Source organism: Corvus brachyrhynchos, unplaced genomic scaffold, assembly GCF_000691975.1.
Source record: "Corvus brachyrhynchos isolate BGI_N302 unplaced genomic scaffold, ASM69197v1 scaffold434, whole genome shotgun sequence".
Classification (NCBI taxonomy): Eukaryota; Metazoa; Chordata; class Aves; order Passeriformes; family Corvidae; genus Corvus; species Corvus brachyrhynchos.
Genome location: NW_008238372.1, coordinates 1,725,372 through 1,748,133, shown reverse-complemented (window position 1 = coordinate 1,748,133; position 22,762 = coordinate 1,725,372). Strand labels below are relative to the sequence as shown.

General features: G+C 38.3%; 1 protein-coding gene across 1 annotated transcript in view; it reads left to right on the top strand.

Annotated features, from left to right (window-relative positions):
• The window catches only part of BRWD1 (bromodomain and WD repeat domain containing 1), a 42,912-nt gene that overhangs the window by 5,994 nt on the left and 14,156 nt on the right, over positions 1 to 22,762 (top strand). Inside the window, 23 exon segments of the mRNA XM_017736332.1 lie at positions 992 to 1,092; positions 1,692 to 1,762; positions 2,827 to 2,927; positions 3,540 to 3,580; positions 4,303 to 4,401; positions 5,822 to 5,972; positions 6,410 to 6,544; positions 7,404 to 7,532; positions 8,707 to 8,932; positions 9,250 to 9,435; positions 10,346 to 10,529; positions 11,293 to 11,383; positions 12,325 to 12,465; positions 13,877 to 13,962; positions 14,858 to 15,053; positions 16,253 to 16,369; positions 16,469 to 16,576; positions 16,915 to 17,039; positions 17,147 to 17,229; positions 17,588 to 17,699; positions 20,694 to 20,755; positions 21,533 to 21,688; positions 22,289 to 22,409. Of these exon segments, the coding sequence (XP_017591821.1) occupies positions 992 to 1,092; positions 1,692 to 1,762; positions 2,827 to 2,927; positions 3,540 to 3,580; positions 4,303 to 4,401; positions 5,822 to 5,972; positions 6,410 to 6,544; positions 7,404 to 7,532; positions 8,707 to 8,932; positions 9,250 to 9,435; positions 10,346 to 10,529; positions 11,293 to 11,383; positions 12,325 to 12,465; positions 13,877 to 13,962; positions 14,858 to 15,053; positions 16,253 to 16,369; positions 16,469 to 16,576; positions 16,915 to 17,039; positions 17,147 to 17,229; positions 17,588 to 17,699; positions 20,694 to 20,755; positions 21,533 to 21,688; positions 22,289 to 22,409 (2,822 nt within the window).

The window sequence follows — 22,762 nt, the reverse complement described above, 5'->3', positions numbered from 1 at the left end:
TTATTTCAGAAGCACAAAGGTGTAACATGCAGTGTATTTAAATTTGAAGGTGGTTTGATACACCATGTGCTCTTGGTGGTCCTTTGGATTTGGTCTGGTTTTGGCCTTTGTAATTCCTTAATTAACACAGAAATTAGTAGCTCATTATCCAGGTTTGGGGTGTTTTCCAGTGAGACCAACAGCTTGTGTTGAGGGGTGAAGAGTGGCTTGTGAAGCTCAGTACAAACAAATAATTTTGCATTTTTCTCAATAATGCTGCCTCTGAGAGTAATCTTCATAGCTGCACTTTCTGTGGCATTCATAGTATTTTTAAATTTTGGTTGGTTTTTAATGCCAAAATATTTTTGGTGCTTCTTTTATTGTAGGGTGTGGGCTTTTTAATTTAAGCTTTCTTAATAATACCATAATGGCAAAATTTGCAATTTTTATGACTGCTTCCAGTGTTAGTAATTGATGAGCAGTTTAAACAAACTTGTGTCTGTAAAGTTTTCTGAAGTGTACCCCTGGGCATAGCAATAAATCCATGTCTTGAAGAAGTATTTCTGAGGAATCACTATAAAATTTCTATAAAATTACATGTGATGCTGAGTTACACATTCAAACTATCTCATATCTCATGCTCTGCTTAATTATGGATTTTTAAAGTACACCTGTCTAGTCATACTTCCCTTTTTTTCAGTCTGCTCTGCTCATTATTTCATTCATTGACAGGATTTTCAGTGAATGATTGTGGTTAGTGAATACATCAAGCCCAAACCACTGAAGGAATTGGTTTTTTTAATGCAGTAATTGAAACAGAGACCACAAACTTACCTTAGTGCAGGGGAGATACTACTTTGTAAACACTAAAAACGAGAATTACCAAGAACTGCTCCAGCAGTTTGGGGTGAAAATCCAAAGTAAATCAAGGTTTTACATTAACTTTCTGAGAATTTGGTGAATAGTTCTTAAATCTCTGTTTCTGTGTCTGGCTTTACTTTCTTCTCTGTAGTTCAGTCCCATGGTGAAAGGCTCCCTGCGATACATGGTCTCAACTGGTGCAGATGGAACTGTTTGCTTTTGGCAGTGGGATACAGATTCCATGAAATTCAAGTATGTGTATGGTTTGCTGATTAACCTTTATGCCATCCTAGGCTTGAGTAAAATAAGTGCTTTACACTCTGCTGGGTTTTTGTGCTAATGAAAATGCTGTGCAAATAACATACTCCATCATTATTTTAAAGCACCATCACTGGCTCTCCTTTATAGATTTATGTTGTTCCATTGACTTGGGAGATTTGTTGGGAAATACGTTTATTTCTTTCTTCACTAAAAGTACAAATGTAGTACAAGAGGAATGGCTGGAAATGTAAATAATGTTGGAAAGTATAATAAAGCTTGTTGTTGGTGTTGGTTTTCAACAGTCCTGTAGTTTTAGGATGTTTCTTACAGAACTTGCATGCAGGATACATATGTTCAGGATAGTTTTAAATGTTCAATATGTGATTACTCTTTGTTTGTATCAAAAAAAAAGAATTACTACCATAAAGAAGAGCTCTGGGATGATCTCTGTGTGTCTGGTGTTGTGCCACATCATGGTAGTTGGTAGAAAATGATCCATGTTTGAAGAAACATCTCTTTACATTTCAAATGTTGCTAAAAGGCCGAGTTTTGTGTGGTGCAGCCTATTTCAAACATCTTTTCTTTTTAAGCACCAAGCCAGTGAAGTTCACAGAGAAACCCAGACCAGGGGTTCAGATGCTTTGTTCTTCCTTCAGTGTGGGTAAGTCAGATGGAGTTTAGCACTGTGATTTCTCTCCTTTCCTCTAAAGTGTTCTTGTAATACTTGGTTGTGACAGCTTTACAATGGACAAAACTTGCAGCTCTGAGTAAAGAACTGCACAGATGTGTATTGTTAGCTGTGACAATTAAATCATGGGACTTCCTTAGCTAACAGTGAAAGGCTGTTGAAGAAATTGGTGATTTCACAGAAGTAAAAGTCACCTGATGCCTGTTTCCTTTTATCCATCTTTACTCGCCTTTTTAATCCCTTGGTGAGATCTCAAGGATTGGCAAAATGTGTTCTTCAAGATCCCACAGTCACCAGCAGTGGAAGTGGTTCCTGCCAGCAGGAGCTCCTGATCCAGTGCCAGTCATGGTCATGAGGATCCTTCTTTCTTGAGGATCCAGAAATGTGTCTTCAACATACTTCACTCCTGGCTTGTAGTTTTCCTTCACTCAATCCATGTGAATTTCAGAAATAAAAAGCAAATCAAAGTGTAGCTTGTTAACATTGTCAGGATAGAGCCTTGGTTTATGTTGGGAGGGTGTTTTTAGAGGTTTTGCTTGGTTGGTTTAGGGTTTTTTTGATAGCACTTAGAGGTGCCAAGAGGCAGATCTTGGATCAGCTAAATACTGGTGTGCTTATACTGGTTGTTCATCACTTAACTGGTTTACTCACATTTCAACCCAATTTTGATGCAGTTCACTTGCACAAATGAGGCAGAGGCTACAGGGAGAGTCATCTACATAATTCTGATTATCCAGAGCCATATTCCCCACCATTGAAGGCTTCTCTCTGCAATTTGATATTAAAAGTTCCAGTATTGCCCTAATTACGTATTTTAAAATCTTTGTTAACACTAATTTATTTTTATTGTGGCTGAGAACACTTTCTGGGGCAAGAAAGGGATTTCCTTCCACATGTGTGTCAGTGGAAGAGCATAAAAAATGTGTCATTCTTCAAATAGTTGTGGAGGTTTTTTATTTAAACCAGGCCTCTGAGAAATGGTGGTGACCTGTTTTAATTTCTTCCACCGTAGGTTAATTATTGCTTGATTTTTACAGGTGGTATGTTTTTAGCAACTGGCAGCACTGACCATGTCATCAGGATGTATTTTTTTGGCTCTGAAACACCTGAGAAAATAGCTGAATTGGAAAGTCATGCTGTAAGTAATTAGTTAATTAGTGATTTGAAGCAGTATTGAAGTCATAAGGTGATAGTATGAGTGGGTTTTTAGCAGTGCTCTTAATTAAAAATTTCTTTCTCTAGTACTGAATCTGACTTTATTTTTGTTGCATTGATAAGGCTTGATCAGAAGACTTTAAGCTCTGAAGATAAAGTGTGTTACTTACTTCCCCTGCACTTTTTATTGTGATAAAAATGAATAATACTTTATTTCTTTAAGGAAAGTGTAAGTAAGAGTAGGAGCAACAGATTCCTCACCATTGTAGTTGACTTATTTACTGTTTTATTACTTATTCTATTGTATTGGGAATTTATTTAAATATGATTCAGTTGTCAACCAGGTTATTTAATCTGTTAATCCTTCATATTTAATTCAGGCAGTTTTTAAAAGATGCATTTTAAATGCATTAATGGTTAGGGAATTCTGGGAAGTGTTTGTTGGACTTGGTTTGCCTTGCAGTTAAAACTCTTAGAAATTATGCAGCATTTTATTTTTGCATTATTTCAGATTTTTCTAAACTCAGAATTGTCAACAAACATATTTCCTGTTTAAAAAAATAAAATTTCTAACAAACTGTACTTTTTCTTACAGGACAAAGTTGACAGCATTCAGTTTTCTAATGGTGGGGACAGGTATGTTGAAAGATGCTAAAATATGGACAAGAAAAATACTTGTTTTGGAATTAAGAATCTATTACTGGATGTTTCCAGTAAGAAAAATCTACTTATTTAGAAGGGAAATTTCAGAAGGGAAATTTGGACTGATGCAGGAGCATAATTAAGCTTCAGCTGTTCCAGCTTTCTGTTGATCTGTGTTAGATGATATTTTTGGCCTGGCTGGGGTTATATTTACCTGGAGGAATTGTTAACACTTTTTAATATACCCAGTGTGTTTGTGGCTTCATAAATCTCCTTTTCCCTCTCATTTCCTTTCATTGTCAGTAAGTTTTGTATAGGAAGTAGGAAAAATGCAGTGAAAATGGTTAAAAATCAATTACAGTCCTTTTCATCTGATTGGTTCTTCCCTTACTTCAGTATCTGAAACTCTGGAATTACTTAAAATACTGTGCTGAGGAGGAGTTGAGGATGGATTTGTGAATTGAGTTAAACTTTGGAACTTGCTTCTCTGTTCTTCATATTTTGACAACTTTATTCAGTTTTTCAGTTCAAAAAAATTCTTTCCTGATTTTCTGGAAAGAAAGCTAATGGACAGAATTCTCTTGAGCACAGACTGAAGATTTCACTTCTGTCAGTCTTCCACTGCAAAATTTATGTTGTGGTGGTGTGTAACTCTAAATATACTTTAAAGCAAATTTTTTTGAAGATAAATGAACTGATTTTTAATACTTGTTCAGGTTCATAAGTGGCAGCAGAGATGGGACAGCTCGGATCTGGCGTTTTGAGCAAGCAGAATGGAGGAGTATTTTGTTGGATATGTCTGATCGACTGCTGGGGTAGGTGAAATGTTCATTTCTTATTTCCTGTTGTGTAAATTCAGAAAGATTGAATAACTCAATTACTCAAATGAGAGTAAGCCTTAGCAACTTTCTGGTCAAGTTCTGTGGCCTTGGGAGGGGATGAAATGAGTGTTCTGGTGCTGTAATAATTGCTGAATTTGAGTCTGTGCCTTCATAAATTCATAAGTGTTCATAAAACTTTCAAATGTACTCAGTACCAAATTAATTTTATTGCCTCTTTTCAGGGAAGAAGGTGAACAGAAAGTGCAATCTACCTTCTCTCTCTGGGTTTTAGTCAGACACCTGGTGTGTCATGGGAGAAATATTTTTAGATAAGTAAAAATAAAGTAGGTGGTGACCTATTTGCAGGAGAGGTTATGACATGGAATAGGTGGCTTTCCTCAAGGACTGATCTTGCTGGCTGTTCCCATTTTCTACTTCTATATAAAGTGAATTAATGAAATGCGGGTGGCACCCACCCTACTCTGAATAATGTCATTAGAGATGAAAATCAGGATATTACTTGGTGTTGGGTAAACCTGAAGAGGGAGTGATTTACAGGAGTACCGAAGCTCAGACACCTTCCACAGAAACTGAACAGAAATTAATTTGTAGGTGATTAAACGAGATTTTAATTATATGATTTGTGGGTGATTAAATTAAAAGCCAAACTTTGGCTATACAACTTGATTGGAAGGTGGTTTCAGGCTTTTCCTGTGATGAAAGAGACCATGGAAAAAAACACGAAAAAACTCTGATTTTACAAAGAAAGGAGTTATTAATAATATTTGAGATTCGACTGTGGTTGTGTAGTTGAGAGCCTTTTTAAGAGGGGCCTCTGGTTGAAGTGGAACACATAATCCCATGTGAAGGTGTTTCAAGGAAAACTTACTCCTTCACTTGACTAAAATGCTGAGGGGGAGTGTTACAGTATCCTATAAAGGTATTTTGGGGAGAGAATGAGGAAGTAGATTGAGGTTAAAACAAAATATTATCTTTACTATATTTGTGTTGGAACTCATTAAAAAAAGCTTAGCTAATGTAGAGATTGGCTTGGGAATCAGTTAGTTGGAAAAGCTGACTGTAAAAAGTCCAAAATTTTAAAGGATTTGTATTAGGACTTTAATTGTAGAGGAGCCAAGATTCTATGAAAAAGGAAAGCCTTTTTGCCTTGCATCTCAAATGGGAAAGAGATTATCAAGTCCTTTAAAATTTAAAACTCCAGATTTGCTTTAAATGAAGAATTTTGTGGACAAAAGTTTCAACCCAAGTTTAATTCTTCACTTCCTTTCTGTTGTCTGATTATTAACACAGGAAAACAGGTTATTTTTCTGTATTTTGATATTGAAAAGGATTAATTAAAATACATGAATCTTTTTAAAATACGTTTCTGACCTGTTTGACTTTTTTAAAATAGTGACACTTGTGCAGAAGAAGACAAATTCATGAAGCCTAAAGTAACCATGATAGCTTGGAACCAAAATGACAACTATGTTGTTACGGCTGTGAATAATCATCTGCTCAAAGTTTGGAATTCCAGTACAGGGCAATTGCTCCATGACTTGCTGGTATGGAATTCTCCTTGCTTTTTTAATGTTTTCCTGGAATTGCAGTGACATGTGCATGCTGAATTGATAATTAGTACTGATTAGTCTTGAAAGCTTTGTGTGAATAATACAGCAAGTGTGGTGTTCCTGGAGTTCTTTTAACCAAAATTTGCTGCTTCCTCCTGCTTTGGGCTTTCCTCGTAAATAAAAGGAACAAATAAGTGTGGAATAAATAAAAGGTTTTGGGCAGTAACTTGCCCATTGAATAATTCACCATCCCTTGGCAAAAGCTTCTTGCTTGAATCTAGAAAATTATTACCTTTGGAATGCTCAAGTGTTTGTGGCTGCTTGGGGTTTAATTTTCCAGAGAGAACAGCACAGGCTTTGGGCTCTACTGTGAATATCCTGCTGATGTGGATTTTCCTTGTTTGCACCTGATGTGCAATTTTAAATTGCAGGGCCATGCAGATGAAGTGTTTGTCTTGGAGACCCATCCTTTTGATTCCAGGATAATGCTGTCTGCGGGTCACGATGGCAACATCTTCATATGGGACATCACCAAAGGCACAAAAACAAAGCATTATTTTAACATGGTAAGATCTTCTTTAAACACAATTTGTTCTCAACACATGAGTGTGTTCGCTACCAGCTTAAGAGCCACCAACACTCACACCCCCCTGCGCCTTTAGGAAAAAAATAACCAAACAGAGGAACCCTAAACCAGCAAAATTTATGAGTTCATTTTTTCTTAGAGCTTTTTACCTTAGAATTTCCTGGTTATTGCAGTTTTTCCATCCTTTGTTACTAAAGATCATTGTTCACCTCAGTTATTTTCCTTGGCTGAGATGAGGTGCCTTCTGAAAGGCTCTGTTTTGGACCATTGTTTCAAGACTCTTGTGGACAGATACTTGCATTTTCCACTGTCTTAAAATTTACAATCTTATTATCCGTTGGCACAGTTGTGCTTGAGGGCTCCGTTTGACAGCTCATTGTTAACACTTTAAATTAGGTTATTTTCTCTGAGACTTTTTTAATCCCTTTTTTTTTCTGGTCAGTCAATAGCAAAGATTTTTTTTTTTTTTTTACATTTTAAGATTCTCTGAGTTTATCTTGAAAGCTGTTTAACAAAATCAATGTATATTAGCTCCAGTTTACTTCAAGCAGTGTGCTGACAGCTAAAAAGCCTCAGAAAAACACATTTATTTATTTATTTTATTCACTGAGCAGTAACTTTTCATACCCTCTAGTGCGTCTTTTAAAATTGGTTCAAGACTTAAATTCACATGTCAAAGGGAAAAGAAATATACTGAAGTAAAAAAATTACTTGTGCCTTAATGGAGATATTTAGGGAGATGCATGATTGCTTTTGAGAGAGTAATTAGTTTTTGATGCTTACGGTTTGCTCTGAAAAAAATGGTCAAATAATCTTACATTATTTTTCCTTCAATCCAGATTGAAGGCCAAGGACATGGAGCTGTTTTTGACTGTAAATTTTCACCAGATGGCCAGCATTTTGCATGCACAGATTCTCATGGACATCTGTTGATATTTGGCTTTGGCTGTAGCAGGCCTTATGAAAAGGTAAGTTCAGCTGTTTCTGTGTCAAGTTTCAAACTGAAATTACATTAGTTAGTTTAAAAGTTCATATGGAAGAAATATTTTGTGTGGTTACACACAAACATCTAAATATGATGGATTCCTTGATGTCTGTAAATTGTCTTGCTTGTATGATCCTGGCAGAGCAGGAAAAACTAATGTCTCAACATTCCCATGGGAGTAGCTCCTAAAAATGTTCCTAGAGTACAATTTTCATCTTGGAGACAGTGAATTCATGGTAATTGTTCAACCTCAAAAATGCTTCTAATTTCTGCTGGTTTATCTTGCAGTTCTTTAGCTTTTTCTCACTCAAGCCCAAATTCACTACAGTTGATTAAATTAAGCAAAAGTAAATTATTCATCCAACGCCGTGGATTTTGAAATACTAGAAAAATGTGCACAGGATAAATGTTTTGCTTTTTTCGATCTATCAGCCTGCTTCCTTTTTGTTTTGATAAATACACATTTCTTCTTTTCTTCACTTCCCCTCAATTTTTTTCAGGTTGCAATGGTAGTTCCACGTGTGTCATTTTAAAGAATTATTTTTTCCTTGCTCTACGTTCTTAGCTGAAATTGAAACTCGTTCTCTTCATCTTTCCCATCATTGCTGGAAGCAAACATTCTGACTGTGATCTAATATTTATGTAACCATTTTCCTTCAGCCTCATGGACGCTGCAGAAAAAACTTCAGGTGGACATAGATTAAGAAAGAATTCATGATGAAGAAAACTTTGAGAGCTGTTGATGAGCTTTAGCCAAAGATTTCCTTGCAAGGAAACTTCAGGGGCCACTCACGAGTTGGACTTGGTGATCCTTGTGGGTCCCTTTCAACTCTGAATATTCTGTGATTCTGGTAATTGTAGGGGAAAAAAGTAGAATGAGAGAGAAATACTTTGAAATGTAAAACAGTGCTTTCCCTTCAAGTTACTTCAGCTTTTTGTTTTCTGAAAGAATTTTGTTGCCTGCAAAAGCACTATCAGAAGTTGCAGTACTGCAGTGCCCATCCAGGTTAATTGAAGTTACACATAACTCTTCTCATTGGGAACTTGCCCTTTCTTTTACCTTTAAGGAGATTTTAGAGACTTTATTGCTTGTTCTTCTCTGTCCTCCAGCATTTTTTTTTTCAAATTGCTAACATAAGAATAAAATTCCATTTTAGATTCCTGATCAGATGTTCTTCCACACTGACTATCGGCCTCTGATCCGAGACTCCAACAACTATGTGCTGGACGAGCAGACTCAGCAGGCCCCTCACCTCATGCCCCCTCCCTTCTTAGTGGATGTGGATGGAAACCCTCATCCAACAAAATATCAAAGATTGGTGCCTGGAAGAGAGAACTGTGCAGATGAACATTTGATTCCTCAGCTTGGATATGTAGCAACAAGTAAGAACAGAATCATTAAAGCTCAACATTCAGAACTTCACAGTTATACACTAGTTCTTAAGAGGACATCAGCAATTTAAAAACGCTTTTTTTTCACTTGATATTTTGTATTTATGTTCACTAAAGATGCTGGAGGGTCCCACAGTGAATACAATTTAAACGAGCAAAAAGAATCAGTTGTTCAAATGGATGTTGCAGGTCTTTTCTGTAGGCAGTGGCATGCACAAGTTGTGTTTGATTGTACATTCCATAAATGTCTCATTTGGAATAAATAATTGGAATAACTTCATTCATTTGATCTGTTTTATACTTGCAAGGTGATGGAGAAGTTGTTGAGCAGGTGATTGGCCAGCAGACGGTTGACCAGGATGAGCCAGGCTTGGAGCCCAGCATTCTGGATGGGATGATCAGACAGCTACAGCTGGAACAGGATCAGAGAACTGGAGCTGATCAAGAATCTGCTCCAAGTGGCCCCCAAAATGGGGAGGGAACACCCAGGAGAGGTTAGGACTGCTGATAAATTGTTCAGTAATTGTTCTGTTTCCATTTTTATTGTGCTGTGTGAAATACTGAAATGGGTTTTAACTCTAATGTTGTTTAGGGGACTAAGATTCCTGTAACTTTGGGGTATCTTGTTAAGGTATTTTATTCATTAAAACACTCCTGCTCCTGTGATTAAATTAAAAAGTCTTTCACTTTAAGAGGAAAAGGGCATTAATAACATGCAAAATATATACAATAGAATTTTTTGCAAATATTTGCCAATACAAGTTATTTTTGCATTCCTTACTTTTTGCAAAGTGAGTATTGTGCCATTATTCAAACTGGTTCCCCCTCTTCCTTCTGTACAAATTTAAGCAAGACGCTTTCCTGAGCTGTGTCCTTGTAGGTTTAATTACATAATTATATAACATGGATGAAAAAATTTATATTTTATCCTATAATTAGGTAAATACGTAATATATATTTATTTATATGCTCTCAGCTCTTGGAAGAATGCTTTTTAGAGTCTCACTGGCATCAGAGCTCTCTGAAACAGTGCAGAAAAACCCTTCTGTCACACCACAATTCCTTTCACTGTGAAGTGTTTAGGAAACCACTGAATGTGGCACTCAGTGCTTTGGTCTGGTTGACAGGGTGATCACTGGTCAAATGCTGGATTTTGGAGGTCTTTTCCAGCCTAAATGACTCTGTGCTTCTGTGAAAGTAGTAGCAGAAATCACCATTTTGAAAGTCTCTGTGTAATCTGTGTTTTCCACAAGACAGATAATCCCCCGAAGACTCCAGTCACGTACTTACAACCGCAGAGATAAAAATACGGCAGTTACTCCTTTTTTTTATCTTTAGAGCAAGAAGCAATGAACTTCCAGTTCTCTGCAGCGTGGCAGAAATGTTTTTCTTTGTGTGTTTCAGCTTTCAGGAGGCCGAGTCTGGACATCCAGTCCCCGCCCAACATCGGGCTGCGGCGCAGCGGGCAGGTGGAGGGCGTGCGCCAGATGCACCAGAACGCCCCGCGCAGCCAGATGGCCACCGAGAGGGACCTGCAGGCCTGGAGGCGCAGGGTCGTGGTGCCAGAGATCCCCCCCAGCCTGCTCAGGTCTGTTAGCAGCCTGCAGGGACAGCGCAGCAGCTTGGTTTGTCTAAATTGAGGGCTGTTACACCAAAGGTAGAATGGATGCTGTTGGAACAGTTCAGCGTTGTGGGCAGATGTGCTTAAAAACCCTTAATTGTAAGGTCCGTTCAATGAGAAGAAACGGAAGTTGTCCAGTTAAATGATTCTCCCCTCTTTCAATATTTTAAATCATCTTCCAGGACAGCTAGATCACCTAGATTCTTGCTTTCTCCAAAATAAAAGATGCAGGTTAAATTCATTTCCGTGGAAGAGTTGGGTGAGATTGTGCTTTCTGTGAGACTTTTGGAGGTGATGAGTTACAGCCACTTGAATTGCTAAACCAGTTGCTTTCAAAAGTACTATCAGTATTCATTTGTGGAAAGTAGAATTAGTAACTAAACATCCCTTTTTAAAGGTACAACAATAAATGCTATCACATCTCTGAGGGTTTTAAGAAGCATTCCCAGTGTTGGGAGGTGGAGAGATTGCAAAGGGAAAAATGTGAAATAAAAAGGAGGTTGAAAATGTGGGTTATATTTTGATGTTTGGAAGGAAGACTTTCTTAGCATCCATATTTTTTACTCTTAACCTGGAAATGATAGGATGGTTTAGAATTATTTGAGCAACAATAACATCTGAAATTAGAAATGGAATGGAAGTAGGTGTAAGGAATTTTGAGAGAGATCCCTTAAAGAGACCAGCATTGTCAAAACAGGTGTAGAATGAGATTTTCATGGCTTTCTTGTAGGAAACAGGAAGAATACCGTATTGCAAAAGGGGAAGAAGAGAGAGATCTTTATGCAACAGAGAAGAAAAAGTCATTTGAGTCACTGGAAAAGGTATGTGGCAGCTTCTAGAAAAGTGAGCATTCTCAGGGACAAGTGGTGGTGTAGAAAATAAAAGCAGAGTTCTCTGATATAGTCTTCAAGGACCCTGCTGATTCTTGTGGGACAAGGTTTGATTTATTTTTATGGATACTTAGAATTCTTTTTGCTTTCAGTCTTGCCTGCTTCCATGTGAGGTATCTGACAGTAATTTTTAAAGGCAGGATGGCTTTCAGGCTGTTTTGGTTTGACTGCAGTTAGACACAGCTACTGCAGGTCCTGCTACAGCACTGAGGTGCAAGTGAGAGCATTCAAGGTCCTGCATTTGAGGAATCACAGGCTATAGTGCTGTTTGTTCCCTTGTCACTTTACTTCAGATGACATTGTTTTGTATGGGGAAACTTCTTCAGACTTCCCTCCTTTGAAATGCTTTTTTCATTACCTGTTTTGTGGGAGAGATTGGCAAGAAGCAAAACTTGGTTATTGTGCTGTTTTTATGAGATCGTGGCCTGATCCTCTGTGTCTTGTGGTACAAAACAATTTGATGCAAGAATTCTACTGCATGATCCCCTTTACTGAGGGGAGCTGGGGGATTGAAACGAGATGATCTTTAAGGTCCCTTCCAACTCGAGCCCTTCTCTGATTGTGTAATTGCACATTGTAGTCAGTTAATGTCTTGCTTCTGTAGATACATTCATTTATCAAGTCATGTGAGTGGAGCTGTCACTGTAATTTATAATGAGCAGTTTCTTACAACAACTAATTAATTTGGAACAGCAAATTTAAAACTATTGGCTTACATGGAACTTACTTCTTGTGAAAGGGGGTTTTAACATAATGAGGCTGTTTCAGATTTTGCATTCAGCAGTGCTTTTAGCCACCCTTTACCACTCATAAAAGTTTGCCACATAAATATTTTTATTTAGCCCCTGTTTTTTCACTTCTTTATAAATTAGAGTGACTCTGAGTCTTCATTGATCCAATCGAAGCGTCGACTGCACAGACGGAAATATTCCAACTACCGAACACGGAATAACATTGAGCAGCTGGAGTCTTCTGAGGAGGAGAGGGACAACTGCTTTGGCTTGATAGAGCAGGTAAGTTCTCTTCTGAGTTTGGATTTTGAGCCTGAGCTGCTCAATAAATGAAATTTTGTGTAAATGTGTATTTTCTCTCTTAAAATATGCAAACGAAAAACCCCCACCCCTTCTTTTTCCAGAGAAAGTAATTCTGGAAGCACCATTATTGTTAGCATTTCTCAAACCTGTTATGTTGCTTTAATAAAGACAGTGTTTCCTGTCATTTATAAATGGCTGAACTGGTTTTGCTGAGAATCTTCTAAACCAAATGCACAGCCCAAGGCAATAATGGACAATGCTGAGATTGGTCAGGTGACATTTAGATTTTAGATGTGTTTTGATTTTTTTCTATGGAAATTTTGAAGGCTCTTGCTAACGTGATTCTTCCACAGGGTCTGTTTCTCTAGGCTCAGGGTGATACAGGACTCTGTGGCTAGCAGGAGCTTTTTTGTTGTGTCTGATGGGTTATCAGACTCTCTAAATGGTTGGTAGGACTGCTTGGACTGCCCTTGTCTTGCCTTGCCCACAAGGAAATAATTTTAAAGTGGGAAAGGGAGAAGCGGAAGGAGCAGAGAAGCTTAAGACTTGTTGGACCAGTAACTTTGTTAAGGAAGAATGGTCAACAAAAGGGAGGATGTTTAGGAGGAGATCTTGCAAGTAAGATGAGGAATGGTATTCCTTGGAAATTGGCTCTCCTTTTCTTGCCTCTTAATAAAGAATTTTAGTGTGGCTAAAAACAATCATTCTGATTGATTGAGAAGTTCAGTGAGTATTGTCCATCTGCACAGTGTATGAGCAGGTTTTCGTGAGAGGACTGTGAGCTTTGTTACTCTGAAAATGACAGTCAGTTGGACTAATTCAAACATTTGAAGCTACAATTGAAATCTCATGGGATTTTCTATTCTTTTTTTTTGCTTGACAACATACAACTTGACACGTGAGCCATGCATCATATTGAGTCATTTCAGTTATGAAAAAACATGTAAAACATTATATTAATGCAAATAAGTTGATGAACAACAACTAAAGTCATAACATATTTTGGTGTATCTCTATTGTTTAGTGTTGCATTTAAATACATGCATGAGTACTCCAATTAGTACTTGGTCAATCAGTTGATACTAAAGCAAGGGGAAAAAGCCCTCATCAGATTCTAACTTGCATAAGCAATAAAAAAAAAAATCATAGCAGTGACAGAATATCCCCTTGTTGTGTGTGGAGAGATGATGTGATTGTTTTTCTTGATCTATTCCTTTTGCAATGTAAATTCTTCCCTGTCAGTCAGATTTTATGATGTATATTACATGACCTTATTACTTTCATTTCCATTTTAACAACTTTTTACCAAACTTCTTTTTAGTTTGATTATGTGGACATCAGATTTTTAGTTTCAGACCCTTAAAAAATCACTGTGTAATTTTAAATTTAGGAAGCTGAAGAAAGTGAGGGCTCTGGTTCATCTGATGAAGAGGAAGAGTGGAGAAGTGACAAGAAAAGCAACAGTAATAGTTCTAGGTAAAGTGAAAAAACACATCCCATAATGATTTTTACTTGAATTTTGACAAATTAAAAGTTGTATGAAAGCTCTCTTGTGCTTCAGATGTGATCATATTATAATAATAACAATCATATAAATAATAATCATACAAGGTATAATTCATATCCTTTACTGACACATTGTATTGCTATTTACTGTTCCGTTTCACCAAAACATTCCTATTTTTTAATGTAACTCCAGTTCCCTCTGCTTGTTTTGCCAGATGGCAAAGAGAGATGAGAGTCTGGAATATTTCTGTAGTGTGTTTTGTCCTGGTTTTGGAGGGGTGAGAGATTTCATTTGGGAATTTTTTTTTCCAAAGTTGGTTTTTGGCAATTTTTTGGTTGGGTTTTTTTTTTTTTTTCCTTCCTCTTAGAAAAATTTTTGAAAAAATCTGAATTTTTGGAAGTTTATAGTTTTATGTAGAACTATTTTAGATATTCAATATGGCTATTTTAGATATTCTTTCAGAATTCTGTAGTACTAGAAATAAAAAATACTCAGAGAGAGAAAGTGGATGTGTAGCCGAGATTTGTATAAGTGTGAAGAATTTAAGCTGTGTTTGGCTTGTGTGTTCCTTAGGGAGGGCTTCTAATGAGTCCAGAATTCCATTGCACAACTTTCTGGAATAAAATGATTGATTTTGGAATTCACCAGAGTTCAGTTGTTTGAAGAAATGTGCTTTGAATTACTGGATTCTCCCAAAAACTCATGTTAAGCTTCAAGTGAAGTAATGCTTACAACAGGTCAAAGTGATTTTGAAGTTACTTTCAAAAACATTTGCTATCTCCTGGTATTTTTCTGAGAGAGTTCAGAATTCTGAAATGGTGACAGCTTGGTTCTGTTTGTGTTTTCCTTGCCCTGTGTGGACAGTGACTCCTCAAGCAGATATTCCGACTGGATCGCGGATGCCGGGATCAACCTGCAGCCCCCCGTGCGGACCTCGCGGAGGAAAGCAGTCAGGTACTGCAGCACCTCCGAGGATGAGGTGTCAGCTGAGAAATCCTCTCCTCCCAAGAGAAGAAGGAGGAAAAGGAGGAAAAAACCCAAACCAAAAAAGCAGGAGGAGGTATAAATTTCATTTTTTTCTGCTCAATCTTTAAGGAATTTCTCTTAGGTTTTAGGTCTCTTCATTAGAAAATGTTAAAACAATAGTTACTCCCATTAGCCAAGGATCTTACTGTCACTACACACAGGGTACATGAAGTTAATTTGAGACCATTCCCAATGTGAGGGATCTGCTGATTTGTAGGGAGGAATCTGCGTTCCAAGTGAAAGCACTTTCATTTTCCAAATCAAATGGGTTCTCAAGGTTGATGATGTTAAAGGGGAAATGTGTTAAATATCAGTACAGAATATCAAACTTTTCCCAAGGGCATGGAGTGATAGGAGAAGGGGTGGGAGATGGCTTTAAACTGAAGGAGGGCAGGGTTAGATTAGGTTAGATGAGGAAGGAATTCTTGACTCTGAGGATGGTGAGGCACTGGGACACATTGTCCTCAGAAGTTGTGGCTGCCCCATCCCTGGAAATGTCCAAGGCCGGGTTGGATGGAACTTAGAGCAATCTGGCCTAGTGGAAGGTGTCCCTGCCCGTGGCAGGGGGTAGAACTGGATGATCTTTAATGTCTCTTCCAACCCAAACCATTCTGTGACTCTATAACTTGGTTAAACTGTCTGGTTCTCTACCTGTTTTAAATCTTCAGGGGCACAGTCACTGCACTCATGGTAGCCATTTATACTTCGGTTGAATTTTAAATTTTTTTATAAGTTACAATAATTTCTCTTTTTTAAGCTACTCAGTTTTTAAAGTTAATTTCATTATTACCCTTTTCAAGTTACAACAGCTACTGTGAGTTGTTTTCTACCATAAAGGAGCAAACAAATTCTCAAATTCTTTTTTTAAGCCTGGGGTTATTTTGATACATTTGGTATGTTCTTCTCTCCACCCTTTCACTTTCTTCCAAGTAGAATCAATAGTTTCTTGCAGCTTGATAAATTTTTAAGTGGGTATTGAGACTGTCATCTAAATTATAAAACTTTCTGCTGAGACCTGCATAATAATGACTTGCTCACTCAAATCTTCAGATAGGAAAGTTTAGTATTAGAATTACAAATACAGTTACAACTTAAGCAAAGCCTTGGAGGAATTTTGCTGCTACTGCTTGGAAATGCTCTAGATTAGTCCTTTATAAGTTATGCTGTTGTGTGCCAAATCAAAGTGGAATGATTTGTTTTGAATTCATGTGCATTATGTCTGATTTTGTGAAGGCTGATGCTGCAGCACAACCATTAAACTTGGAGCTGTCCTATGACTGGCACCCTCCAGTTTGGATCACGGACACGGCTCTCCGAAGGTCCCCATTTGTCCCTCAGATGGGTGATGAGGTAGGAACATGGATTAAAATCTTCCCGTGCTTGTGATTATTATAATTGCTAAATACAGGAAAACATTCACTGCTTGGGGCTTGCTGGGGTATTTTTTAGGTGATATATTTCCGACAAGGGCACGAAGCTTACATTGAAGCAGTGAGAAGAAATAACATTTATGAACTGAATCCACACAAGGAGCCATGGAGAAAAGTGGTGCTTAGGGTAGGTCTGCACTAAGGGTTCTGTGGGGTCAATACAGAGACTGTGACTGAGGACTTTTACTACACTGTTTGGAAAACATGGATTTGTGAGGTTACTACTATTTCCCTATGGGGAAAGTGTCTGCAATTACCAGATTGTCTTCAGAGTTTTCTGTGGGAGGACCAAATTAAATAGCTGTGTGAAAATCCTAAGGCTAACACAGTGTCTTCCATTGAAATCTCAAGTCTAATTCCAGTATTTTGCATGTGGGTGCAATTGGTTAATTCATGTTAAACTCATAGTTCTGTGCATGGTCCCTGAGATAAAACCTGCTGAAGCTGTTTGTTCTTACCCTGTAGGATCAGGAATTGGTAAAAATTGTTGGAATTAGATATGAAGTTGGTCCTCCCACGTTGTGTTGCCTCAAGCTTGCCTTTATAGATCACGCCACTGGAAAACACACAGACAAATCATTTTCCATCAGGTATGTGCAGTTTTTTTAGTTTCTTGAAAAGTATTTAAGAATATACTTCTCTTTAATGTTCCTAAAGCCCTGAGGCACACGTGAATGATGATTTTTTTTTTATCCAGGTACCACGACATGCCCGATGTTATCGACTTCCTTATCTTACGCCAGTTCTATGATGAAGCGCGGCAGAGGAACTGGCAGGCCTGTAAGTGTTTGCTGAGTGTTGAACTGAACAGTTTTGAAATCACAAGTGTGTCCTTGTTTGTCCTAATTGCTACATGTGCTGTTTGTAGGGTCAGAGAGTTCTCTGGTAGGCAAGAGGTAGAAGTTTGAACCGTGGAGGGACTGCAGTAGATGTAAATACAGTCACCAAAATACGTGTCAAGACTGTTCTGTTCCCTTTTTTAATTTTAAAACTAAATAACAGACTTACATGTCAGTAGGTCTAGAACTTTAATTATGGAGAGAAATCAAGCAGTACATTTATCAGAAGTTTTTCTGATTTCCTGTGGCAGCCCCACGGTTAAATACTTCTCTCAGCAGAATGTCTGTGTTTGCTGCAGCTGACAGGTTCCGCTCCATTATTGATGATGCCTGGTGGTTTGGGACAGTGCTGGGTCAGGAACCTTATCAGCCTCAGTATCCAGACAGTCACTTCCAGTGTTACAGTGTCAAGTAAGTACAAAAAGATTTTATTTCCAATGTTATTAGTGTGTCTCTGCTCTCACACAACTGCCTTATTGCTATGAGAATGTATAAATTGTGCACTTAAATTATTTTACTGGTTGTGGTGTCACTTACTGCTTTTAATTTGCTCTTGTAGCACAGTGTGAATGTAATAACTTGTGGCAACTTGTTAATGAGTGGTAATATGGTAAAAGAAGTTGACCTCTTCACATTTCCTGTACTGACTAATGCTGGGTCTTTCACACAAAGCAAGCAATGTAGATTTCTGTGAACATTAATTATCGGTCTGCACTGATATTTGGTTTGGGAATGTTGAATCTCCTCTGTGGTTGCTGACATCAAGGTCCTTATGCCTCAAGTCCTCACACTTTGGTCTTGCACATTGTGCACCCTTTTTGATACCAACAAAGAGGCCTTCACACAAAGGAGAGGAATGGTAAGCAAAGATATCTCTGAACTTCAGTGTTCAGACTCAGGGTATTGACCTTGTCCTGCCCTGTCCAAGCTGTCTGGAATAGAACCACAGAATAGTTTGGGTTGGAAGGGACATTGAAGGTCACCCAGTGCCACCCTCTGCAGTAGGCAGGGATACATTCCACTATCCCAGTGTGCTCCAAGCCCTGTCTAACCTGGCCTTGGACACTTCCAGGGATCCAGGGACAGCCACAGCTTCTCTGGGCAACTTGTGCCAGAGCCTTACCACCCTCAGAGTCAAGAATTCCTTCCTAGTATCTAATCTAACCCTTCCCTCCTGCAGCTTAAGGCCATTCCCCCTTGTCCTTCACTCCATGCCCTTGTGAAGGTCCCTCTCCAGCCTTCTTGTCACCTCCTTTAGGCCCTGAAAGGACACTTTCGGAATTTTGCTTGGTTTGGATTCCCCCAGTGAGGGAGGACTGTAAGGAGAATAAACAGTGAATATTTAATATTCCTCTTCCCGTCATGCCCAGAGATAGTTCCCATGTCTTTTATGGTACATTTAATAGTCACAGTTTTATTGTTGGAGGATTTTGTAATTTCTTTTTCACTCAAAGGCTTTTGAACCTGTTGCTCACCACAAAGAAGGGAAATTTTATAGCTACTAGACAATCCAGTGAGACTGCCAAGATTGTGTTATGTTTTAGTTCCTTGTCTCATCTACTTGTCTTTTCTCTCAATGATTTTCCTTGGTGGGAAGGTGGAAGTTAACTCCCAGATTGAAATTCTTGCCTGTTACCTTCCCTTCCATATTCCATCCATTCCATGTGTTTTGTTGTGTACAGTTGTTCCTTAGGAGCAAGTTCAGATGGGCTTTGGTTTTTTCTTGGCCAGTTCCAAATCAAGTTTTCAGTTAGGAATAAAAGCCTGGTGCCAATTTCCTGGGCTCCTTTCTTCTGTAAGACCTAAAGGATATTTCAATATTTAAGTGCACGAGCCTTTAACAGAAAAGTCTAGAGCTGCTTTGAAGTGAGCAGGGAGGGAATGCTGTGTTCCTTAAGATCCCTCTCCAAAGGGACTTAATTCTACCTGGCCTCAAAACAGCTCTTGTAGAGCAGAGTCTTCAGATATGTGTATAAAAACATCCGGAGTGTTTGGCAGCTGTATTTAGGTTTTGTGACTTGGCTGGGTCTGTTGCTCTTCTTGTCACATTTACCTCAATTTATCACTGTTACTGTTGTATAGAAAATAAATGAGTTGAAGATAATTTTCATTTTTTTTGTTATTTTATTGGCCAGAAAATAACAGGTGTTTGTGTAGAAGCAGCTTGATGTATTATGAAATTGTATTACCTGGATGAATGGTCCTTAAGCAGAACCAAGTTGGCCTTAAGCTGTACTAAACTCTTGATAAAGTCTTACATGCAAAATTATGAATTAGTATATCTATTTGTGAATATCGACAACTTGGGAAGTATTGTAGAATAACTGGGGAGGAGAGCTGAACAGATGAACCTCTAGGACTCTCTTTGTTCATAAAGATGAAATAGGCTTGAATGATCAAAGTTTTCCTAAGTCATTTAGAAATCCAAAACAATGGAGAGCTGCTCTTGCCAGAGCAGAGGTTTAGTTTTAAAATACTCTGAGCATGATCATTTCAGTTACCAGTTGGTTTGAAATAAACACACAGGAAGCATTAGCCCAAGTATCTGAGTTTATTAAAGCATCAGAAGTAGACCCAGGAATTTGGGGAACTCTGACAGGAAACTGCTGGCAAAGCTCTGGAGGGAAATGGGTGAACTGCAGGCTGATCTATTTGTTTCTGGTATGTGCCTCTAATAAAGAAAAATAATAAAATAATGATCAGCTGTTCCAGTCAGACATATCTTACCTTGGAAATAGAGAAATTCATTTGTGTTTTATGTGTTTTTAAAAACATGTAAAAATCTGCCCAAATGTGGTGGGTTTTGGAGGTATCTCAAAATGATGTTTACACCTAATAATTAAGTATCAGAGGGAATATAGAGATATATCAATAGCAAACTTGTGTTTGCTTTTGCTTTGTCCTGGACCTTAATTAACTGCAGTTTCTTCATTTTATATTTATCCTTTTCTTTGTCTTAATGTCCTCTGCTTTATAAATTGAAATGCTAACGTATGAAATGCCTCACTTACGTTTTCCCTTAAGCCATGGACTTGCAGAACTCCTGTTGTGATTAGCAAAAAAATCTCCTATATTCTTCTCTAATCTTCCCCTTGATGTTATCTCGCTTTTCCAAGTGTGCATCTTATTTTTCTTCTTCATCTTGATACAGGCTTTGTAAAATTGATCTATGTATTGGGTAAGTTGCATACAGCCAAAATCAGGAGCACAATTTTAATCTGAAATTGATTATGAAGAATGTTTCCATTTTGCTGATGGCAAAGCAGTGCTTTTGTTCATGTACATGTTTATACAGTGTATTTTGTCAATACCTACAAATAGCTGCAGTTTAAATGTGCTTGGAGGGAGCACTTGTGAGTCAAGGAACTTTAAATTATTCTTTCATTTTTTTACTTGGTGAATCAGATGGGACAATGGTGAAATTGAAAAGCTGAGCCCGTGGGACATGGAACCAGTCCCTGATAATGGTAGGTAGAAACCCTTTAATAAAACAGCTGAATGTGCTTTTCCCTCTTTCCAGTTCCTTTGTTTCATGCAGGTAGTGGACCTCAGGTGATTCCTGTCTTAAGGACAGTATTGAATCAGATTTAGTAAAATAGTTTGAATATACCTGTATTTTTTCCTTTTGCATCTTCCAGAGCAATTTGGGGAAAAAAAAAAAAACAAACAAAACTTTCAATGTGTAACTCTGATTTACGGAATAAAATCTGCTACTTCCAAATGTCAGCTTTCAAAAATAATCTCAATTTTCAAACTATGAATTTGTTGTAGTACATTATAATACAAGGGGGTGCAAGAAGAATATATATAAAATAATTTCCAGTCAGCAAATCCTTACTGCACATCATTTAAAACCAACAATTATAAAGTTTCCTGGTCAAATCCAAATTATCTGTAAATGAAACAGCTGGATTCCTGGTTTGTCTTACCAATTCACTTTTCCAGTGCTTGTCGGTACTAGCTGGGAGGGGGGAAGGAAATTCTGGGAGATACTGAGAGAGCAGTTACTGAATAAGCTGTCAAAAAGATAATAGATTTAATTCAAAAGTGCAGAAAAGCAGAATTTAGAAAAATTTGCTGTTTGTATCCATTTTGTGTAATATTTTGTTCCCACAGCCTTAGCATTAAACTGTACTTCAAGGCAAGGATTACTTTTGTCAGTTACCAGCATAGAATTATGTAATAAGTGTGAGTACTCAACAATTCATCTTGTTTTCACTTTTTCCCCAATTTGTCCTCTTCAGTTGATCAACCTGAAGAATTAGGAGCGAGTGTCTCTGTGACTTTGGAAGAGGTGGAGAAGCTCCTGTACAAACCCCAGGAAGGGGAGTGGGGGATGAAATCCCGTGATGAGGCCTGTGAACGGATTATCCGTGGGATTGATCAGCTCATGACTCTTGGTGAGTGTGATCTGAGCATCAGGTAGTTTCCTCCTGGTGTTACATTTATAAACGGATCCTGGAATATCGCTGGCATCCTTTAAAAAATTCCCTGTGATAAAGTACCAAAGCAGTTATATGTTATTCTGTGCAGTTCTTTGTGGTGAGATCTTTATAATTTTATTTATGATTGGTTTTATAACACTCAGCTCATTTGTCATGTGCCTGCAAGCTTTGAAATAGAATCACAGAAGGGGTTGGGTTGGAGGGACCTTAAAGCTCATCCAGTGCCACCCCTGCCATGGCAGGGACACCTCCCACTGTCCCAGGCTGCTCCAAGCCCCAATGTCCAGCCTGGCCTTGGGCACTGCCAGGGATCCAGGGGCAGCCCCAGCTGCTCTGGGCACCCTGTGCCAGGGCCTGCCCACCCTCCCAGGGAACAATTCCTGCCCAAGATCCCATCCAGCCCTGCTCACTGTCTGTTTGAAGCCATTCCCTGGCTCCTGTCCCTCCAGCCCTTGGGAATTCTCTTTCCATGTTTCCTGTCAGCTCCTTCAGGCACTGGAAGACCAAAAATAAGGTCAAACAGTAAAATTTTGTTCTTCTTGCTGTTTTTGCCAGACATGTCAGCAGCTTTTGCTGGCCCAGTGGACCTGTGCACGTACCCCAAGTACTGCACGGTGATCGCGTATCCCACGGACCTCAACACCATCCGCACCAGGCTGGCCAACAGATTCTACAGGTCAGTGCTGCCTCAGGAGCAAGGCAGAAACTCATTTTGGCACTCTTTTCAGAATTACAGTAAGCCCTGACATTCTTTCTTTGAGAAATCTGCTGTTTGAAATCACCAAATATTAAAAAAAATAGTCTGAAGTCACTTCAGTGCTGATGACAATTCAGATTTTGAAGGGCTGTCCTTCAGTTACTTTGAACTTGAAGAAGGTTAAGCTCTTGCTATTTTCAGAAATGAGCTTAAACAGGAGAGGTGAAATGTTAAGTATTAGGAGTAGCATTTATTAAATGATAAAAACTTATAGAAGAGAAAGAGGGAGGAGTGTAGTGATGACAGAGTTCTGGTTTGCTGGGTGTGCTGGT